This window comes from Ammospiza nelsoni, chromosome 13 (genome assembly GCF_027579445.1).
Source record: "Ammospiza nelsoni isolate bAmmNel1 chromosome 13, bAmmNel1.pri, whole genome shotgun sequence".
Taxonomy (NCBI): Eukaryota; Metazoa; Chordata; class Aves; order Passeriformes; family Passerellidae; genus Ammospiza; species Ammospiza nelsoni.
In genome coordinates, this window is record NC_080645.1 from 14332617 (window position 1) to 14350122 (window position 17506).

The following is a 17506-nucleotide window of genomic DNA, read 5'->3' on the forward strand; positions in this document are numbered from 1 at the left end:
GCTGTGGAGTCTAGAAAGCTGGAATTGTTTCCTTATCATGTAGAGATCTTAAAACTAGCTGTTTATTTACAGCATTAGGGAAACCTTGTCAGAAGATTGGATTTGCTGCCTAGGAATAAGTGAAGAAGGGGAGTTGTTCCTGGAACAGTAAAAGTGGTAAAAGGGGTTTGGTTTACCATGAGCTCCTGCTGAAACTCTGCAGGCAGCTGTAGCTGTTTGCCATGTGGTCTCTAGAGAAGAATGGGTCTGTAATGCTGCTTTTCCCTCACTTGGGGTTTTTGCAAGGAGGGGATGGGCCCTGGCTGAAGCAGCTCAGAATTTGTGATGGATATTCTACTGTCAGATCTGACTGATATGGAGTGGGATTTCTGTGTTGTCTGTCAGGTTTTAGTGATGCTTGTAAGTAGTAACTGTGGGACATCCTGAAGTCTTGTTACATCCATGCTGGGAGCACTTAAAGTCCTGAACAGCAGCAGGAGATACATCCTGAGCCCTCAGAGAGGCAGCTTTGAAGATGACAGCAGCTAGTGTGAAGAATGTGGGGCATATTCTGATTTTTGTGCTGTGAATGCTCAAAACTCTATTGAAGTCGTATCTTTGTTTATGGGTGGAACTGTTCAGCTTTCCAAGTAAAATTTTCCTTTATTCTCTTGGCATTTAAACAAGATGATCAGCCAGTTCATTCTGCACAGAAAGAGGGGGAGACAATATGCAAACAGTCCTCCTTTTTTTATTTTTTTTTCTAATGGCCTTTAAGTTATTTCATAGCCTTCTTTACAAGCAATGCCAAGTAAATTCTGATGCCTCTTGGCCATCTCTCATTTTTGAACACACAAATGGTTGCATTTCTATCTCTCAGTACATATATAATTAAATGGATCCCTGCAATGAAAGAGAGAGACTCAGAAAGTTCCTGAGCAGGAGCAGAGGCTGATTAATACAGATTATTAGAGATTGCTGATTGAAAGGCTGCAGCTGTGATTGCCAGAGCAGGAAGAAGGGAGCAAGGTCTTAATGCTCATAATGTTGTCTGCCAGGTTTTGTTTTCACTTTATGCTAACGAAGATGTTCCCGTGTGCTGTCCTGCATCCCAAATCAGCCACTACACCCTTGCCCCTCTCTGCTACTTTAAGGGGATGTTACTTTCCTGAACTCCTCCCTAAAGCCCTAAGTTTGACTGAGCAGCTGACCTGACAGGTATTATTTAATTTTGTTCTGTGTTTGTCTTTAACAGGCGACTGCGATGTCAGTGGATTGCCTGGGACAGCGCGCGGTTCTCTCAGGGTGAGTGTGACAGTCCCTGTTGGAAGTGTGACAATCATTTCCACAAGCCAGACCAGCAATCTTCAGGCTGACCTCAGCTGGAGGGTTGATGGATTGTTTTAGAAAGGTGCAGCTGAATTCTGTTCAAGGCTTAATGAAACTGATTCTGGGTCATGTTCCCGATGGGATTCAGACTGGAGAGACAGCAACAAGAGCACAGTAAAATACTGATGTGGCTTTCCTGGTAAATTCCTTTCCAAATCCTCATATGGGAGATGGAGCATCATGAAGTACTGTTTGGATTGTCTTGAAATACAGATTAGATTATTTTCTACCAAAATTTGCCTCAGATATTCCCACGTGGCTCTCTGACCTGCTTCTCTGCTGGTTCATTGTGGGATGATACAAACAGTAGGTGCCACAGACTTCCAAGTTGCCCAAGCTTCCAGGAGAGCTTGGTCTTATGTATCCTCCTCCAGAGCACGTCTTCAACCAGCTCAGCAGTGCCTTTCCAGCTCCTGCTTTTCAGTACTAAAATCTATTCCTGTCCCCCTGTCAGTGACACAATTGCCACACCAATTAGGATGTTCATTTCAGAATCATGTGAGTATAGCTGATCTTTGGTCAGCCTTCAAGGAACCAAGTCCTTTGGTACAGCTCAAAGCAGTGCTTGCTTCCATGTAAACCCTTAGTCTGGCAGTGCTGTACAGGAATAACAGGAGGAATGGCCAGTGCTCAGAGCAGCTCTGTGGTCACTTTGCAGCTGAGAGATGATGCTCATGTGGGTAATTATGTAAGGGTTCATTATGTTTTGATGCTGGTCCTCCATAGGGTTCAGCTGGCTCACTGTTGTTTCTGGGCAGTTTCTCTTGCTTGTAAGATGAATCTCACCTTGCTTAGTGGGGAATTGGCCACATCCAGCAAGATGTATGAGCTCAGGTTTGCTATCATGCAGAATTATTTCTGCTGCATATAGAGTTAGCTCAGGTAAGTAATGGAACCAAATCTGTGCAGGACTGTGTCCACCCACGTTAAAAAGCTGCTGCAGCTGAGCGTGAGCTCTGTGCAGGTGTTTTTGTACTGTTGGTGGAACCAAGCCCTCAGACTGGTGTGGAAAGAAGCACCCACGTAGAATCATCTTTGTCAAGGCTCATTAACTCTTGCTCAGAGCAACCTATCCAGGCTGAAGCTGTTGCATTGCACTCCTGGGACTGTGCCACTTAGGCTTTGCTGCTGCAGCAACGTTAGGCCTGCAAAGCCTGTTTGAATGTGTTTGCACCATTTTCCAGCACTTCTTGTATCCAACTTATCTGGGCTTTTCTGTGGTGTGAGCTATCTATTACATTTGCAGATCCTGTTTACTTTCAGTGTGTTTTTTTTAAGTAAATTTTGAAGTATGTAGTCAAATGTCACATTTTCAGAAATAGTGTTTTCACTTGTCTCATGAAATGCTTCTCTTCTTTTGGGTCTTGTGCCTCTGAACACAAGGCTGTGAGCTCCATGTGATCTTGGGGTTTTGAGATCAGCCCTGTGAGGTGCAGCCCCTTTGTGTCTGTGTCTTGCAGCCGCCGTTTCCTCTACATTGTCAACCTGGATGCTCCCAACGAGGGTCACCGGAAAATCTCCCGGCAGAGCAAGTGGGACATCGGCGCCGTGCAGTGGAACCCCCACGACAGCTACGCCTACTACTTTGCAGCTTCTGTAAGTTCACTCGTTTAAAAGCTGTAACTCATCTTCTTCCCTGGTCTTTCTCTCATGGGGGAGCCTCTGCAGAGCTGGAAGGCTGTGTGAAGCTGGCACAGACATGCTTCTGCAAGTCACATTGCAAGATCAAGGCCTCATTCTGATTTACTGCCAGAGAGGTGTTCAGCTGAATGGCTCTCAGTTATTGGGCAGTCAGGGTTGCATCTGGCTTTGCTTACTTTGCCAAATAAATCAAGCATCCAAATGGTTCTTTTCTGGAGGGAAATTATCTTTTTTTCTGATTTCCAGTCTGAGATTTGTGCACTTCTTGAATTTCTTGCTCTGTGCTGTTTTGTTTTCACCTCCCTGCCTTGCTGCTCGGCTGTGGTGCACCAGGCAGTCTGTAAATAGCACAGGTCAATACTGGCTTGTAGCTTGGGGTTTGCAGCTGAGCATAGACTGTATCAGTGAGGAGTTCATGAGGCAGTGGGTTGGGCTGAAGACGCAGTAATGGCTGCGTGAAGACTGAGTGCAGTTTTCAGCTCTGCTGTGCTTGGTCTGTCGTGCTCTGCAGCTTGTTCACCCAGGGCCCTGAGCTCTGCTGATGGAAATCTCAGCCATCACCCACTGCACCGTGGCCATTGGCCCCAGCCAGATGCAGACTGTTTCCAGGGTGAGCTGCCTTTTCTGCAGTGTTGTCTGCTTTTACAGCCTGAGAGTCCTGGACTAGCTAGGGATGGAGAAATCTCTCTGTCTATTCTTTTGAGAAAACACTTAGTTGAAGGTGATTTCTTAGAATTTTTGTTCCTGGATTTGCTATATTTTTAATTAAAGGCAGTTTTAAAAGTGGACTGGTGCTGTCAGCTGGGAGCCTCTGGCTGTTTGCTCTTTGACATTCCCCAGCCTCTTTCCAGCTCTGGCACGTGGCTGATGTCTCAAAAGTGCCTTCAGCAGCACTCTTCTTCTGAGCAGAGAGTTAGTAAAAGAGTTAGTTCAGTGCCACTTCTGGGTGCAGCCTGTGGAAACCCAAACCAAGTAAGGAAATGCACTGGGCAGGTCACAAGTGGAGCAGGAAAGCTTCTTTTCAAACACTCTGAAGACAATATGCAGTGATGAGTTCATGCTGACCTGAGCAGGACCCTGCTGCAAAGGAGAGCTGTGCTCATCTGAGCACTCCTGCCTCTTGCTGCTCTGAGTGGGTACAGGAACCATCTTGTTCAGACTGAACCCAAGTATAGCTGGCATCAAACCTTGCTGTTTCTGTTTATAAAAAAAGATGCTGTGGTGCTCTGGGGATTTGAACATAGTTGCTGAGACACACTGGTTGAAAAATCCCCAAGAATGAGATCAGGCAGCTTTTTCAGTTTGGGTCAAAAATACCACCTTTCAAGCCATTTCACTGTGATAAACAGCCCAAGGGTCTTATCCTTCTGCATCCCTGTGGATGGAAAAGGGATGTAAAAGGCTGCCATCCTGTTTGCCAGCAGCATCATCTGGTTTGCAGTTCTGTTAATAGGAGGTGGTACAGGCAGAGGGGAATTTGTCCTTGTGTTTAGCTTCTTTCCAGAAGAGCTGGAGCAAGTTCTTTTGCTGTGCTTGGCTGTGTCTGCCCTCTGGCTCAGGCATGTTTTTGGGGACTCCTAAGGTGTTGTTTCAGGAGTGGTGTTGCTTTCAATCCTCTATCCTTGTTTTTCCTTTTGTGTGGCCACAGATTCTTGAACAAGGGAGTGATTAAATTGTTGAAAGTGATTACTGATACTTAAGAAAATCAGTTTTTTAGAAAATGCTCCTGTTGGGAGGAGCAGTCTCTCTGGTGATCATTATCTTGTGTCTTGTCTCTGGAGTACTGGGTAAATCCCATTGGGTAATTTCACTCTACCCCTTAAATACTTCTGTCAGTGAGAAACATGCAAAGAGTTTTTTCTTGCCCTAAGCTCTTGTGCAGCCCTGCTGTGAACAGTTAGAGAAATGTCATATATTATTGCTGAGCTGGAATGAGACCTTTCATTTCAAAGAAAGCTGTAATGTTTTATCTATCTGCAAGTTGAAATTCACATGGAGCAGCTTTGGGGTAGGAAGAAAATCCACCACCATAAAAAAAACTGCCACAAAAATTGTAAATAACAGTTGGACTCAGTGATTTTAGAGGTCTTTTCCAACCTCAACAACTATGTGTTTCTATGAAGTCTCTTATCTTTTCCCTCATCTACCTAAAAGTCTGAAAACAGGAGGCTAATGAAAATAACATTTTAAGGTCATACTCTTTCAGATTTTGCAAAATCTGCATGAATTTCCAGTCATGATCCACTATGCTTGGCACTCTGTATGCACCCACAAAGGCAATTCCAGCCCCAGAAAGATTAGACTTGGCTTGGCCTGAAGTGAACCTTGATTGAGACAGAGCATGAGTTTACAGCACAATAACTAGTTTCAAGTAACTTTGCATGTGGCTGCATTTTGGGCAAGGATTCATTCCTGCAATGAGTGAAGGAGCCCTGAGTATTGTTGTCATTGATACCTCTGGTTTGCTGTTGTTTTTTTACAGCTAGTGATAAACACTTAAAGCTTTTCTCCTGGGCTGGCACTGACTGGGGGAGTACCCTTGAGGAGGTGTCCTTGAAGCCATTAGACTTCATACTGTATTGTTTGTGTTTGGCAATGGCCCTGCTTATCCCAGAAGGGAGCTGAGGACGACCAGTGGTAATCCATCATCCCCCTCACCAAAACCTCCACTTGTGAATGTAACAGACTGGCAGGGTATTCCTGCAGAGAGAATTTGTCTGCCTGTTGCCTGCAGTTACAGCATGTTGTTAGGAAATAAAGATTCTGAGAACACAATTTAATGGAAAGATTTTGCAATGTGGGATTTTTTCTCCCTTTCTAGTTTATCTCAAATTTTAAGTGGGTATAATTAAAGTATAAGCTTTTGAAAGTCCTTGCAGCCTGTATTTCATCTTTGCTCTCCTGCTTTGGGCAAGGACTTTGCTAATTCACAGCATGACTCATTGTTAACTGAGGTTCTTCAAAGTGAAGGGAACCTGGTCCTAACAGCCAGATCCATGTCCTACCTTGTTGGCCTGAGACTGTCTCTCCTTTCTTCCCTCTAATTGCAGAGCAATCAGCGTGTTGACCTGTATAAGTGGAAGGAAGGCAATGGGGAAGTTTGCACATCTCTGCAAGGACACACACGTGTGATCAGGTGAAGAACAAAAAGTGCTGTGGGTTGCTGAGTAGAAAATAATGCATCATTTCATAGAAGCTGAATGTTTTGGTCCTGGCCTCACTCAGGCTCTGCTCTGAGCCTGTTTTTGCTCACTTCTCTGGACTGGAGTGCCTTTCCATTTGGTGATGATGTCATGTGTGAAGTGGCTCACCCTCTCATGGCTCCCCCAATTTACCAACTTAGCCCTTGATGGCTCCAATGTCATTGCCTTAGGCTGCTGTCCTTGTAAAGAGCAGCAGCCATCATCTGGGAAGCAGCATGTTTATTAAATTGAATCCCAGCTGTGTTTCTGTGTGATAGCAGCTTAATTAAGGCAGGTAATCCCAAAGACCAAGTTCAGAGAATGTTACAGTGGTGCAGGGGAGATTTTTGCCTCTTGTTTTAAGGTCACATTTCAATGCTGGGTTGGAAATGCAGTTGAGGGACTGCTTTTACTCAAGCTTCTGACTGTGGGAAATATTTGCAGCCCTTGAAATAACAGTTGTTTGGGCTGGCTGGAGGCTGTTTGTGTCCCAGGTGCACTTGGTGTTCCAGCAGGGAGGCATCCCAGAGTGAGGGGTTGATGCCAAGGATCTGTGGTTACTGAGAACTCTTTGAGACAGTGTCCCTTTGCCTGGAGGGGAAAGAGCACACACACAGTAGCTGTAAAGTTCAGGACTAGGAGGATGCTTCACTGGAATTTACTTAGAAGCATTTCATTGCTTCTTGGAATTTACTTAGAGAAATTATTAAGATCTTGCTTTTTACTTTAAAAGTTTCAGTAGATGTCATGGAGTTGCTGTGAATTTGTTGGAGAATGTACTGGCAGCTTGTGAAAAGTTGATGCAGCATCTGTGTGTTTTCTTTACTGATCTATGATTTTGCATTTGCAGTGACCTGGACTGGGCAGTGTTTGAGCCAGACTTACTGGTCACCAGTTCAGTGGACACGTACATCTACATCTGGGACATCAAGTAAGAATCAGTATGCTTCTGCATTTTGGGAAAATCACTGGGACTCTTTTCTGTAATTATCAGCTTGCAGGGCAAAGCACACCCTGATGGGAGCTGCTCTTTAGCTGTTCTTCTGGGAGCTTCAGCTATTTCCCATTGTCTCCAAGATGTCTTCTGTTCCCCTATTTTCCAGTCACTTCAGAGTCAGTGATGGGCAGTAGAGTGGTACAGTTAAGCTACAACTTAACTTAACTTAAGCTACCCACTTCAGATATTTCCTTGGGGACTCTTTCTGGAGCCCAAGGTTATTCCTCAACCTGTTGGGGTTTTTTTTTAGCTCAGTTAATGAGCACCATTTCATGATCCTATAGCCATTTCTGCTATTGATTCATTGATTGTTGCTGGTTCTCCCTCAGTGGTGGGAAGACTGACAATGGTATTCAGGAAGGTTTTTCTGTTTGTACCTTCCCTTGTTTCCTATGAGTATTTTCAGGATAGCAGATATTTCCAGCTATATGTCCAAATTTAAGCCACAGATTTTACACCTGAGAAGCAAGGAGCTGGTACTGGGACTGCTGGATTCTCTTGCTAGCTGTACAGCTCTTTATGACCCCCAGCAAATCACATTGTTCCTCTCTGCCTCCCTTGCTCAGTTATAATAGGAGGATAATTATATAACCCCACTGCACCAGGCTACCCGGAGGCTTGCTTAGTTCCTATGAACAGGCACTTAGCTCCTTGCTTAAATGGTGCTTGAGAATGACAATATATTATTAATGTGTAATTAAAAGACACAGAGATACAATAACTGCTGGTTGTTTTCCTGTGATACTATCTTAATGCCAAGAAGAAAAAATAGAGATGTCTGAAGGTTGTTATCAGAGCTCCTCCTTTAACTCTATTGTGCCCTTCCATTGTTTTGTGTCTGCCTGTATCACTTGCCCAGAACTGCTTCCTTAGGCAGTCTCTGAAAGCCTCCACATCCCACTTGTGCTGGGAAAGGCTCTGAGCCTGCTGTGGCACTGAGGTGCTGGCCTCAAGCAAATTACCATCCTGCTGAAGTGACTGTCTCTAATGAGACCCTAAGGAGGCAGCCCTGCAGTAAGGGCAGCTGGAAATTCCCCACTTAATTTTTCATACAAAACAACTTTTTGATTTGGCAGAAATTCTTAGAGGGAGGGGTGCAGTCCATTCCAGAAAGTGTTCTGCTTTTCAGCAAACAGAAAAAGCTGAAGATACTATTCCTTATTTTCACTGTCACTTTTCATGAAAGAGCAGGTGAAATCCTGACTAGCAAGGCCAGGAAGTAAATTATTGCCTTGATCTATGCCCTGGCTGCTAGGAGTTGTCATGGTGCCACACTGGTTTCTGCCGCTGCAAAATTTGGTTTGTAGACAGACAGAATTTGGTCTGCACACAGCTGGGCTGATTTTCTACTAATTTTGTTATTATATGCCAGACATGAAGTTTTTGCTCTGTAGTAACTACTCCATCTGCTTTGAATCAGAATCTGCAAAGGCTTCACGAACACACCAGTGGCTTTTTTTGAGTGCTTCCACAGCTCTGTTTGTTCCTTTAATCCTCCTTGGAAAGGCTGTTTTGTTGCTTCCCACAGCAACAATTCATGAGTCCTGTTTCCTTGCCTACCCAATTGCAAAATGCCACACTTTGTGTATGTTTCTCCTCCCTCTCATCCAGTTTAGCTCTGCCCTAAACTTCCTGCTGCAGGTGCTGGCAAGACAGGATCATAGAATGGTTTGGGTTGGAATGGACCTTAAAAATCTAGTTCCATCCCTCTGCTAAGTGCAGGTACACCTTCCAATAGACCAGGTTGCTTCAAGACCCATCCAGCCTAGCCTTAAACACTTCCAGGGTGGTTGTTGTCCTCCAGCTGATCACTTTTATTCCATTTAGTGCTGGTGTATTTTGGTAAGCAGAAGGTACATGAGGTCCCAAGGCAGGAATTACCTTAGTGCTGGAATAGCAGGGAGCTCTCTGGGAAGGCTGGACTATGCTGTGTGTACTGACAGTGGCCACATTGTATTTCAGAGACACCAGGAAGCCCACGGTCTCACTCTCTGCAGTTGGTAAGTCTGATGTGTGCGATGTAGGCATTAAACAACATTATTGTTGCATGTCCCTGCTGTTATTCTTCCCTCCCTTCATGCTCCAAGGCCAGGTGTGGCAAAGTGCAGGAGTGCCACCGTGTGTGATTGTCCCCTGTAGGAGCAGCTTGAGAGGCTCTAGTTCACTCCTTTCAGAGGAGCAGAGTTCAGAAGAGATGTGGAGCCCCTTGAGGTTCCCAGGCATGGAGGGCAGTTATGGTACTTGGATTTGCTGCCCAGCATTGGTGAATTGCCACATGGAGCTCCCTCCCTGCTTAACCACCTTGCTGCACTGCTTGTCCTGGGTTGCCTCTCTGTAATTTCTTCACATCATTTTATGTTTGAATCAGATGAGGAACTAAACCATACCCCATGCTGCTCTCTTTGCCAGCCTGTCCCCTCATTCACTGAGGGTTGGATACAGGAGTTGGCTGCATCCACTTCCCTGGGGCACCTGCAACATGCAGGGAGCACACAAGGTGCTGTCTTTGGGCTGTGCTTTCTCTGGAAAGGCTCTTGTCCTGGCTGCTGGCAAGGTGTGTGTCCAGCCCCTGCAATACCACCAGCTGGCAGGTGCTGTGTGTCTGTCCTCACTGGCTGGAGCTGGGACTGGGCACAGATGATGAGCAAAACATCCTTTCCCTGAGTTACTGTCCCCAGCACTGGAGCAATCCTTACAATGTGTGACTCTCATGCTCTGCTGCTTGCATCTCCTTAGGCTGTACATCTGCAGCAGCTCCCATTGCCCTCCCAGCCAGCAAAGCTCTCTGTCACAGAAATGCAGAAAGCCTTACTGAGTCACAGAGGAGCAGTGGTCGGTTCTGGTGTCTGGGGTGAGGTTTCACAGCTGAGCCAGCCCAGCAGCCTGCTCCCCAGAAAGCTTCCTTGCTTCCTTCCTTCCTCCTGTGCCTGCTGCTGTTTAATGCTGGTCCAGACATTTGTGTACCCTTCAGTGAGTGGATCAAATCAATCAACTGGCAGTCTATTTGCAGCTTTTTATCCCCCAGAATAGCTTTTTGCCAGGTTGTCAGGATGAATCTGCTCACCATGCAGCAGGAGGTGGGTAGTGGAGGTGGGGAATAGCAGCAGGCTGAGATCTGTTTAGTTTTCTCATGGATCTCACCTTTCTGATAGCTCAAAAGGTTTCAAAATATGGCAGAACAAGGATGAACAGATGAATTATGCTTACAATACCTGAACAATCCACATTAACTGAAGCTGTGCGTTGTTTCTATTAGAAATAACTACCTATCATCTGATTTAACTGAGTCCCTCATTATACCATATATAAGTCATATTTAGACCATCATCCAGTTTCTTTACACTGTCATTGGTGTCTTTGACTTCTGTGGTATATTTTGACAAATGGACCTTCTGGTCCACCCAAGGTCACCTGCACTGCAGACTTCTCCTACACCTGTATTTTAATCATAGATCAATAGCACTAGTTGCCTGTGTAGCAGCTGATAGTTTGGGGGGGTGGTGGGGAGATGAAACAGGCCCTAAGCACCCAGAAATAGCTTGAATAAAAAAAGAGGGGATTTGGGAAGGAGATGATGCACCTTCATTTCTGATCTGGAGGAAGTTCCTCCATTGGAGCTAATGGACATGAGTATTCTAATCAGGTACAGCCCCTGGCTAGAAGATGTGATAAAGATCTCTAGGCATGCTACTGGAACACTTTGCTGTCCTGAGGATAGAAATGATACACTGAGGAACCAGGAGTTAATAATTTTCATGCCATCCTTCATGCTGGCCTTCTGGGATATCCTTCCTCTGAACTGCCTTTCCTGGGCTAAGAGCAGCTCTGGGCCCAGGCAATGGGACTGCTCTGCTCTTTTCTATTTAATTGCATGTTTTGGCTTGCTCTGTTTGTGCTGCAGCTGGAGCTTCCCAGGTGAAATGGAACAAGAAAAATGCCAACTGTTTAGCAACAAGCCATGATGGAGATGTCCGAATATGGGACAAAAGGGTAAGCTGAGGAATTTTTGAATAGTCTGTACATTTTACCACCTACCTAATACAGATATTCCTCTGGTGACAGAAAAATACTGAGGAAATGTACTAATTTATCCCAGAGCTCTCTTGTGGGTCAGTTTAAACTAGAGAGAATTGGGAGTCCAAGAGCCTGAAGAGAGTATGTAGGTAACCTCCTTCCTCAGAGACTGTACCCATTACCATTTTCCTTTTGATCTCATAGTACTTAACTGTTGAACTGAGTATAAAGTATGGTTAGAGCTACACTTGGTGAGTGGAATTTGCCATACCTTCACAGGATTTTTTCTTCAGCTACTTATGCTGAGCTATTTGCTGTTCCCCAGCAGGGGTGGTTGTTCTGTCTTGCCCTGGTTAAAGTCTCTTTTTATGCCAAAGAACTAGACCAATTTTCAGGTGTCCTATGCTGAGAAGGACAGTGTCTCTCCTTGCAGAAACCCAGCACTGCAGTGGAGTATTTGGCAGCTCATCTCTCCAAAATCCATGGTCTGGACTGGCATCCTGACAATGAGTATACACTGGCCACTTCCAGCCAGGACAACTCTGTCAGGGTAAGTGTTGTTTTTGAATTCCTGCTGGGGAGTAGGAAGGATAGTAGAGCAGATCCCCTTCTGCTGCTGCTGAAGTTTTGGGAGGTGCTTTGCCATTGGCAAGATCTGGATCTTTATTGTTTGGTTTCTGGCCACCTGGTGTGTGGAACCAGGACTGTACTGAGAACAGGCAGAGAGGTCACTGAAGAATGGGTGCACATATGTTTGCCACATATCTGTGGAGATTAGGGCAGTATTGAAGCTGAAAACAACTGTCTCTGCCTGTTGCTTGCCAGAAAGGAACAGACCACACATGCCAGAAGAGCCTTTTTCCAGAAATGCATGTTGCCAGCCTCAAGCTGATTATAGTAACTTGAGGGGAGACATACTTCAGCCCCTGGAGTTTCCAAACTCATATTGAGCAGGATTATCAATAAGAGACTGCCTGCAAGCACTGCTGTGCAGGGCCTTTTACTTGGGGGGAAATAGTGTGCTTTGTGTGTCAGCCAAATGGAGTTCATTCACGTTGAGCTAAGCTCTGAGGCAAATGCAATTGATGTGTAGTGTAGCAAAGCAAAAGGTTAGATTCTTCATTAGAAAATTAGCAGTAACAGCAGGGTGGGCTTGCCTCCAGCCTGGACTGGCACGTTGGCTGGCAGCCTGCAGGGTACCTTGTAGCTCTGAAAGCCCAAGCAGGCTGCCTGTCTCCCTGCTCTAATTACTCAAGCTATGATCACTGTGAATATGACCCCAAGTCACTCATTTTCTAAGGGATGCTGCCAGATGCTGATAGCTTGGTATTTGTCCTTTGGGGCCGTCTCTGCTGTTAATGAATGGGATTACTAATGATGCTGTGGGCACCCTGGCATGCTGTTTGGTCTGTTCTATCTGCAAGCCACATGGAAAACTACAGCCTGAAAGTATAGCCAGCTGACTCCTGCCTTTGCTTGCCTTTCACTTGGTTTGTTTTGTTTTTTTCAAGTTCTGGGATTACCGTCAGCCTCGGAAATACCTCAACATCCTTCCCTGCCAGGTTCCTGTCTGGAAGGCAAGATACACGGTCAGTGAGAAACCCCCCCAGTTCCACTTGTGCTCTGAGGAGAATGCACAAAGAGGCATTAAATAAAGAACTGCCATAGGGTTTCTCAGCACTTCTACTTGTGGGCATTATTACGTTGTTTTTAAAAATCTTTCTTGGTGCCTATAAGGCATAGAGCAGCAGCCTCCACAGTGGGGGCATTCAGGAGAAGGAGTGAGTGAGCACCCACCCAAGGGAAGCTAAGGCTCCTCATATCAGTCATAATCCCCAGACATGTGAATGTGGCCTGAAGCCAGTGCTGTGCCTTGAATCTTGATCCCTTTTCCCTGTCCAAGCAATGAGGGGTGTGGGACTGGTTTCCATGTTCCTCTGAGCATTGTGACCCTGAGGAGCTGCTGGGGCTCAGTCCCCAGGTAGCAGTTCTTGCAGCTCCAGGCAGATTGCAGTAAGGATTCCCAGTGAAAAGTCAGGGGTGAAATCCCTCCAGCCTCACAGATGAAAAGTGAGGAAGCAGCAGAAAGAAGTTACTCATCTTAAGTAAGCTGCATTGAATATCTCAGTGCACTACAGCTTACCCCTTGAAACACAGTGGTTTTGCACAGCAATTACCTTGTATCTTCCCAGGTTTTGGCCTGGTTGTATTTTGTGCTGAGCTCATTTAAAACCTTTGCATTTGTGTTGGTGGGAATAGGGGAAAATTAGAGTATGTTAATAGCAGCATGGAAACTCTCCCTGGCTAACTGGGAGGGTGTTTCTCCCTAAGCCTTTCAGCAATGGACTGGTGACAGTGATGGTCCCCCAGCTCCGTCGGGAAAACAGTCTCCTCCTCTGGAATGTCTTTGACCTGAACACGCCTGTCCACACTTTCGTAGGACATGATGATGTGGTGCTGGAGTTCCAGTGGAGGAAGCAGAAAGAAGGTGAGTTCAGGGTTGAATGTGCTCTCTTCCCTACACTGTGGCTGTCTGCTAACCAGGGGTGTGGCTCCTGATTGCAGTGCTGTTACTTCTTGACTCCTGCCTTACCTTGAAGTAGCTCCTGCCCACCTTCCTGTCCCCCGCTGCCTCCCTCAAACCACAGCTGTTCTGTACTGGTTCTATCACCGTGCTTACAGAAGCACTGCCTTGTTTCCATGCTACCAAAGCAAATCTACCAAATGCTGAGTGGGTCAGTGGTGACTTTCATTGCTTCCACTCTCCTGGGAGTCTCTTTTTAAATAAATCTTTCAGAATAAATTGTGCAAATTATTAGATAGGTGCATGAGTGCAGGCACCCTTTCCCTACTCAGGCTAACCAGTTAACCCCTCATATCATGGCCTGGGTCAGCAGGCTCCAGCACATCCCAGACCACAGACCCTGGAAGCACACCTTACTTGTCTGCTGCAAGGCAAGGGAGGAATAACATGGCATAGAGTGTCTGCTGTTAGAGTTCAGTCCTGACTAAATTTTCTAGTGTAAGCAGCTAAGAATAGGAGATTCCATACCAGAGGTTGCATAACCACACAGAGCATAGCTTTGTTTCCAGCCCCTCAGCTGCCACTGACAGAATGTGCATGTCTGACTTTGGTGTCACTTGTGCTACAGCTTTGCAGTGCTGTGTGAAAGTGCTGGTCCAGCCCTTTCCCACCAGTTAAGTCACCTCCTTCTCCATAACTTGATTTTCCTCTTTCAGAAGGAGGAAAGCAATGGAGAACTGTTAGGATCTGGAGGCACAGGCTAAGATAGTTTGTGCATGAACATTGAAGCAGGCTTGAGGTACAGTTGGTTGTCTTGGCTGCTTTAATAGATACATACCCAGGGTTGGACTTCTTGCTTGTCTCAAGCAACATAAATCAATCACACAAACATTCCAAGTCTGCTTCAGTGTGGAAACAACCAAGATAGCACAAATTTCCTTCCACAGAGTCTGTTGTGCTGTATTTAGACAGCCCCTGTGCCTCAGCAGAGGGGTGTAGGAAGCAGCTGTGCAGCAGCAAATTCTTAAGCATAGCAGCTGTTTGACGAGGGAAACTTAAAACTGTATCACAAGACCTAAACATGGACATAAATAGGTCTGTGTACCTCTGCCTGTTGATGGATAGTATGTGGTTAGATCTATTTCCTTACAACCTGAACTTGGCGTCATCCAACTCTTTCAGAAGCAAGAAGAGGAAAGGCAGAACCACCTTCTCATTGCTTAGAAATGTTTTAAAACATCTACCTCTCGAGGCAGATTTGATGAACTAAAAGATATTTTTACTTTACAGTTATAGTTGAGAAACATTTTTACTATACTATTTCTTCTATTTAAATAAACATTGTTGTGGGTTCTGGTTGTGTCACATTCATTATATTTGGTGCTTTTGGCTTGTAAATCACAGCCTGTTCAGAGGTGTGGTGACTGTGGTGTGAGGAGGCACAAAGGCTGATGTACCTGGGTCAACTGGAACCCAAAAAGGACTTGCTGTGCCTTTCAGTTTAGTGCCTTATGAATGTGCCTGCTGGCTTGTTTGAATCTGTTTACACTGAACACAAGGCTGAGATAGTCTCTGTTTTCTGGTGGGGTCTCTGATTGTTTCTGTCCTCTTTAGGCTCCAAGGATTACCAGCTGGTGACGTGGTCCCGCGATCAGACCCTGCGCATGTGGCGGATTGACTCCCAGTTACAGAGGGTATGTGGAGCTCTGCTTCTTGAACCATAGACACTTTTCTTACAGGCTGGATTCACCTCCCCTTCCTTGCACTCCCAGTCACTTTTCTGGTATCATAGAACTGCAGGCACAGAAGCTGCTGCTTCACTTTCCTCTTCAGCTCCAGCCCAGAAACATCCCCAGGGAGACCTGTGATGGGTCTTTTGAGCCTGTGTCTCAAAAGTTTTGGTGGCTGTGCAAAGCTGCTTTGTTGTCTAACATTAAGTGCAGAAGTTTGTTTGGAGAAGGTGGAGGGCAGTTACTGCCTGCATTACCTCTAAAATGCCACAAGACTGTATTTCTTGACAGTTTAGGTGCCAGGTAAATGTAGAGGTTGTGCCCTCCTCTACCTCCCCTTGTGTCCATTGCCTCTAAGCCTGGGGTGGGTGGTGTGAGTGGATCTGCAGCAGATTGTGATGCAATTACTAGAATAGCTGTGCTGGCTCATACCATAGGTTCATATGGCCACAGTGGGCCCTGTACATCTTCAGCTGATGTCTTGGGAGGGGATAAGAAGGAGGCAGACATGGAGTGATGTTTCTCTCAAATGCCCTGTCAGCCTCCTGCTGTTTGCAGCTTAGAGGCTCATTGAGCCTGGCATCTTTGTATTTGATAGAGCTTGATGAGTGTCACTTCCATAGACTTGTTCTTTTTTTTTTTTCTTGGACCTGTGTAAATTTTTGTCACCTTAAACATCAAACAACAAGGAGTTTCAGGGCTTTTCTGCATGTTATGTGGAAAACCATCTCATTTGTTTATTTTGCCACCTAATTTCATTCAATTGAGATGAAATGAGCAATATTCTCTGTGTTACTGATGATTCTGTAGGGCTCCATCATATCCTTCTCAGCTGCCTCCTTTTTCAAGTCAAAAGTTCTTGATTTAATTTATCCTTTGTACTAGAACTTTGTCCTTTTGCCTTTCACCACCCTTTTTCAGTTCTAGTATATACCTTTGGGGATGGGGATCTGAGCTTTGTTCTTTCCAAAGAATTCTCAGTACTCAGTTTAGTTTGTAAATTGTTTGGCATAATTCCCTGAAATCATCAGCTTAGTCTTGCTTCTTCATCTTGTTCCCTCAGCTTGAACTTTCAGCTTGAAATTTTTCCCGATGTATGTTGCTTTATATTTATCTGAGCCAAAGTTCGTCTTTCATTTTAATACAGTTGCTCCTGTAAGGTCCTTCTGTGATTGTTTGCCATCAGCCACACTTGTTACTGCCCTGAAAAACATGGTGGCATCAGCAAACCTGGTCATGTCACTATTCACCTCCTATTCCAGGTTTTTAATGAATATGTTGAGAAGCATGTGTCCCAGCACAGATCCTGCAGGAGTCCTGCAGGTCTGTAACAAACTTTCTCTGTGAAAAATGACCCTTTTCTCCTACCTGATATATTTGTGAACATTTGATTTCTTTCCTGTCTTTAAATCAATTGTTCATTCATGTCAGAGCCTTTATTTTTTCCTCTACTGGCTCCCACTCTTTTGTCCTTGTCTTTGTCTGGATCAAACTATGCACATGAAGGCATGTTGCTGGTGACCAATGCTGTAATTTGCTATATCACACCGTTATCCTTTCTCTTCCCTTCATCTTCCCAGTTTTCTTGTGCTGAATTTCAAATCCAGGGTTTTATAGTCTCATTTTGATACAGGATCTGGAACAATAGGACCCCATGTCTGCACCTGGGTCTCTAGATCCTTCTGGAGTGTAAATATCAAGTGCAGAAAGTGTGGTACTATTAAATTTGGTCTAAAAAACTGAACATGTTTTTAAAAAATTAATTCAAGGAATTGAAGTAATATCAGTTTTAGTTTTGACTAAAGGTAAACTTCTATTTCTTAGACTGGCCCAATCAATTAAGTAGCTTTTTAAGTGAGCAGGAGATTTGGCCAGGCTGTTGAGGTGACAGGGTTGAGGGTGATGGAAAGTGGAAGATGACCTGTCTTTGTCACAGGAACAATGCAGTCTTAGTCATGACTGCTGCGTGGATAGACCCACCTTGCAAATCCATCTGTCTGGAGCAGTGAGTTGTTTAGTGGGGCTCTTCCCACAATTTGGATTCTGTTGT

The 17506-nt window shown here is 45.1% G+C and overlaps 1 protein-coding gene across 4 annotated transcripts in view; it reads left to right on the plus strand.

Annotated features, from left to right (window-relative positions):
* Positions 1-17506, plus strand: part of WDR59 (WD repeat domain 59) — a 47903-nt gene that overhangs the window by 3156 nt on the left and 27241 nt on the right. For all 4 annotated transcript variants that reach the window (XR_009419364.1, XM_059481711.1, XM_059481709.1 and 1 more), the window contains exons 2-11: positions 1235-1284; positions 2829-2964; positions 6060-6145; positions 7042-7122; positions 9151-9188; positions 11090-11178; positions 11636-11752; positions 12714-12791; positions 13534-13690; positions 15341-15420. Coding sequence is in view for 3 of the 4 variants with exons in the window: in XM_059481711.1 (XP_059337694.1) it covers positions 1235-1284; positions 2829-2964; positions 6060-6145; positions 7042-7122; positions 9151-9188; positions 11090-11178; positions 11636-11752; positions 12714-12791; positions 13534-13690; positions 15341-15420 (912 nt within the window). In the remaining variant the exon portion in view is untranslated. The remainder of the gene's footprint in view (positions 1-1234; positions 1285-2828; positions 2965-6059; positions 6146-7041; positions 7123-9150; positions 9189-11089; positions 11179-11635; positions 11753-12713; positions 12792-13533; positions 13691-15340; positions 15421-17506) is intronic.